The 5001-nt window shown below is 35.6% G+C and overlaps 1 protein-coding gene across 1 annotated transcript; it reads right to left on the bottom strand.

The window, feature by feature from the left end:
- Positions 1 to 971: 971 nt before the first annotated feature.
- Positions 972 to 4737, bottom strand: SNAI2 (snail family transcriptional repressor 2). Its single transcript, XM_016151380.2, has 3 exons — positions 4493 to 4737; positions 3069 to 3614; positions 972 to 2199 (listed from the first exon to the last, which is right to left on the bottom strand). The coding sequence occupies exons 1-3, from the start codon at positions 4569 to 4571 to the stop codon at positions 2018 to 2020; spliced, it is 807 nt and encodes a 268-aa protein (XP_016006866.1). The 5' UTR covers positions 4572 to 4737; the 3' UTR covers positions 972 to 2017.
- Positions 4738 to 5001: the final 264 nt, after the last annotated feature.

The raw sequence follows: 5001 nt of genomic DNA, 5'->3' as shown, positions 1-5001 counted from the left end.
GGAATGTGTGTGAACATTAAGAGAATCAAATTGATATTTTAGGTCACTTGCTAATAGCCTGTAACTAATACCTTTAAGATACTAGTTTTGGCTTTTATTTGTATCATAAGAACATTAGAAGAAAAAAATATTTCTGAAAGTTCTGAGCATACCAGAGAGAAGTAATTAACAGCAATAAGGGCTATCTTCATAATGTGTTTGAAGTTTGATTCAAACACAGTTTGGTAATGGTCATAGTGCTTATGATGGTTCACATCTTTACTTGAGTTAGTGCACATGTATTTAGTAAACATGTGCTTGTATATATAGTGGCTAGCCATCCCCTATTTTATCAAGTACATATTGTATTTGGATTGGGGCTTGTTCAAAATACCATAAAGAGAAACCTTAACGTTCTATTATTTATTTCTGCTCCCATTAAACTTATCACATATTTTGTTACTAGATGTGAAGTTTCCTTTGTATGGTTTAATTTTCCAACCGATGTAATTTGTGATAAATCTATTTTTTCCTAATCTTTTCCATACAGATTTCCTATTTTTCTCCTGGCATTTCATTAAATATTAATTCTTTTAAAAATCCTAAACTATTTTAGTAACCAATATAATCATTCAATGAGCAATTATGATTTGATTTCATAAAGCCAACATAATAAAATCATCAAAAATAATCTTGGAAAGTATTGACTATTAACAATGTAAACATATTTAGCATCCAGAATGTGTGATTTTTGTCAAAAAGATATACAAACTAACTACAATTATGATGTTGTCTTCTGGGTGTGAACAGTATTAAGAGTAAAGAAAAATACTGGCAGTTTATTATAAGCTAACACATAAAATAACATTTGATATTCATAGTAAACACTATTTGCTTTTTCTATTATTAACAAAAGAAACAATTCTTTATGTAGCAGTTTGGTACTAACCAAAAAGTTAGTAAAGTCTTTGAAAAAGTATACGATCAACAGATTTAAATCAAAATGTTTATTGTAAAAAAAGGACATTGAAAATTGTTTTTTTTAAAAAAAGAAACATTGATTTCACAAGTCTTCACGTTGTTTATGCACATTAGCTATAGAAAACATCTCTCATACAAAATTCATTCAATTATATAAAAATAAACACAAATTTACATTGACTCATCAGCTATACAATTAATTAAAAAAAGGCACTTGGAAAGGGTGTTGTATGTATTGCATTTGCTGTATGCAGTCTTAAAATAGTTTAAGTATGTTACTGAGTTTCTAAGAATCCTTTCTTGCACTTAATCCCATCTTTAATTAATTTTAGAAAAATCATTAAAAATTTATTTAAAAAGGAAGACATGGAACATGCACCAGGAATGTTCAAAGCTAGTCTTTTCCTCTTCTCCTAAGGCACATACAATTTATTGGCAAAACAAAAACAAAAACACTTCTAATACATTCTTCTGTGTATAGTTTTTGTTCTTTTCCCCGCCTCTCTCTCAGAAATACAGTTTAAAGGATTACAGGTAATCCCAAAAGGCTTTTGTTCAGCAATAGTAACCAGACATTAGACATGTAATGAAGTAAACTTGGAATACTTTATAAGGCACCTGAGATAGTGTCTGGCAGATTCTCTTCCTAGAGGAAATTCTATTACAAACAATTACAAAACAATACTATTCTTTTCAGTTGAAATGATTTGGCAACAAATAAATCTTTGCATTTTTTCTTAGTAAGAAAAGATACAATGTGCTTTTGCTTTACCTTTGAAGAGAAAGATCCTTGTCTTTTATCTTCTCTATATAGCTGTCAGTAAATACATAGTAATTTTAAACTTCACATGGAAAGAATTAACTTTAAACACATGGATTCCATGCTTTTTAACTTTGTGTGTGTGTGTGTGTGTGTGTGTGTGTGTGTGTGTGTGTGTGTGACTATACATATTATTTGGGCAGTATGCACAAGAGAAAATGCCTTTGGACTTTTATTTATCATTTGGAGTTGGAGTGAAGAAATGCATTCTGTTTGAGTAAACATTGATTGTGTCACTCAGTGTGCTACACAGCAGCCAGATTCCTCATGTTTGTGCAGAAGAGACATTCTGGAGAAGGTTTTGGAGCAGTTTTTGCACTGGTATTTCTTTACATCAGAGTGGGTCTGCAGATGAGCCCTCAGATTTGACCTGTCTGCAAATGCTCTGTTGCAGTGAGGGCAAGAAAAAGGCTTCTCCCCTGGGGGTGGAAGTAGAGATGGGAGAAAGAAAGACAGTCAATGTTTTTTAGAAGAAATGTAAAGATAGATAACATTTATGAATAATTACATTTTACTGAAAGAATGAGAAGCAGCAAAACTTGATTAAAATTTTAATATCTCACCCTTTAAGATAAATTTGAATGTTGTATTAAAAATCACACCAAGAATATTATTACTCTTGCCAGTCATGTAGAAATAATTCTTGTAATTCTAGAACTTTCATTTATTAAAGCTTTCTGCTTCAGCAGGTGAAGCTAATATTTAGCTCCTCCCAACATTTCCCAATATTTCCCCTTTTCCCTCTTTCTGTATTATGACTAAGTCTGGATAAATGCCTTGACTCCCTGCAGAATGTGCTAGGAATAAAAAAAAAAAAAAATCAACAGCCAAAAACAAAACAGCTGAAAGTAAATTTAGTTCTAACTATCCAACTTGCTGTGGGATGACAGATATCACAGCAGGAACACAGCTAACAGAAAACTATAGGAAAATCTTTTGTTTATCGAATCAGTTGATTAAGATAGCAACGTTTATATTTGCTAATTATCAGGAGCAGTTTCACAGAACACACATGCAAATATATTTTTCCTGATTTTCTAACTGATCTTTGAGACTGAACCTTCTAAATCTACTTTCTAAATTCTCAATTCTGTTTGCAGTCTCTGGAGCAGAGGTTGTTAATAAGAAACAAAGCACTTTGTCCTCCAAGGACTTTTTGAGTTATCAGGAAGTAGCTATAAATGATCATCATCATTAAAAGCACTGTCATTACTCAATGCAAATCCCACAGCCAACCTAGAGTTTCAGTCTATCAGAGAGTAACATTCCTATCTACATTTTCTCTTACCTGTGTGAGTTCTAATGTGTCCTTGAAGTAACCATGGTCTGGAAAATGCCTTGCCACAGATCTTGCAGACACAAGGTAAGGTGTGGGTCCGAATATGCATCTTAAGGGCTCCCAGGCTCACATATTCCTTGTCACAGTATTTACAGCTGAAAGATTTCCTGGACTGGGCATCACAGTGCAACGGCTTATGTTTGGCCAGCCCAGAAAAAGTTGAATAGGTCTTATTGCATAAACTGCACTGAAACTTTTCAGCTTCAATGGCATGGGGGTCTGAAAGCTTGGACTGTAGTCTTTCCTCTTCGTCACTAATGGGGCTTTCTGAGCCACTGTGGTCCTTGGATGAGGTGTCAGATGGAGGAGGGGGACTCACTGGCCCCAAGGATGAGGCGTATCCAGAAAGAGGAGAGAGGCCATTGGGTAGTGGAGAGTGGAATGGAGTTGCTGTAGTCCACACAGTGATGGGGCTGTATGCTCCTGAGCTGAGGATCTCTGGTTGTGGTATGACAGGCATTGGGTAACTCTCATAGAGATATGGGGAAATAATCACTGGAGGAAAGAAAAGGAAAAGAAATAAGATTAAGGAAAACATAATTGTAAATCAACACTCGCTAAGAAGCAACTTGGCAACATATAGTGGACTTTATAATGAATAAGATAGATTCATTTAGAAAGACACAGGCATTAAAATATATTTCCATCCTTATTGCTACATAGTAGTTATTTTACTTAATGAACATTTATACTCCTGCATACATGTGTGACAGGAGTTATAGCTGTTATAGGCTCTGTAGTCAGGGAGAGCAGCCAAATGACTGCCTTCACAGTCTCCATTGAGGAGGAAAAACTTACACTTTACTTTTAAAGATACAGAAAAGTTGTTTTCCATTTATGCATGGATTATTTGCAGGTTTTATAACTGTAAGTGCAAAGATATGTGTAAATCAAGCTGCTTTCTAAAGGAAAAGAGCCTTATTACATAAAAAAGTAATAATTCAACAGTTAGGTATTGTGTTACTCATCTTCCATATATTCATTATGCGTGTATGTACAAGCTTTAGAAAATGAAGTTGCAAGAGTTGAATGAAGCTTTCCTTGTCAGTTAAGAATTTAAAAAGTTTTGAATTAAAATGTATCCTAAATGATCAAAAGAATCTGAATTCTCCTTTAGGACACTATTTAAAAGGAAAACAATGTAATATTTGGTTCTTTTGTAATAGTATTTGAGTTGTAACATATTTATATTTATATAGTTATAGATATATATATATATAGTTTCCGTTTTTAATTTTTTTTCTGTCTTCCCTTCCTTTTTATTCTCTCTCTCTCTCTCTCTCTCTCTCTCTCTCTCTCTCTCTCTCTCTCTCTCTCTCTCTCTCTCTCTCTCTCTCTCTTTCTCTCTCTCTTTTTTTTTTTTTTTTTTTTACCTGTGTGTGTGTCCAGTTCGCTGTAGTTTGGCTTTTTGGAGGCGTTGAAATGCTTCTTGACCAGGAAGGAGCGCGGCATCTTGCCGGCGGGTCTGACCGGCGCCCGGCACGGATAACGGTCCGGCGGGAAGACGCGGCCGGTCCCTAAAGCATCGCGGCCGGCGGAGATCCGGCTGGGGCCGCGCTCAGGTGTTGCTGGCGGACGGCCGGCGCCTCTGAAGTCGCCCGGCTCCTTTACGAAGTGAGCCCGTTTGGGCTGGGTGGGTTTTTTTTTTTTTTTTTTCCTCTCTCTCTCTCTTTCTCTCTCTCTCTCTCTCTCTCTCTCTTTTGCAAGAAGGAGCCAATCACAGCTGAGAGGTTCAGATTTCAGCTCCTCCCTCTGGGACAGCTGTGAGCAGAGGAAGAATCTGTTGTCAGACTAAATTATTCTGGTTCAAAATGGGCCGTTCTTCAGGATTTCAGTGGAGAGGGGAAAAATTGCTTAAGTATTTTCAAGGAGGTAATTTCAC

The sequence above is a fragment of the Rousettus aegyptiacus genome, unplaced genomic scaffold, assembly GCF_014176215.1.
Source record: "Rousettus aegyptiacus isolate mRouAeg1 unplaced genomic scaffold, mRouAeg1.p scaffold_m13_p_15, whole genome shotgun sequence".
Taxonomy (NCBI): Eukaryota; Metazoa; Chordata; class Mammalia; order Chiroptera; family Pteropodidae; genus Rousettus; species Rousettus aegyptiacus.
This window is presented reverse-complemented; position numbering and strand designations above follow the sequence as displayed.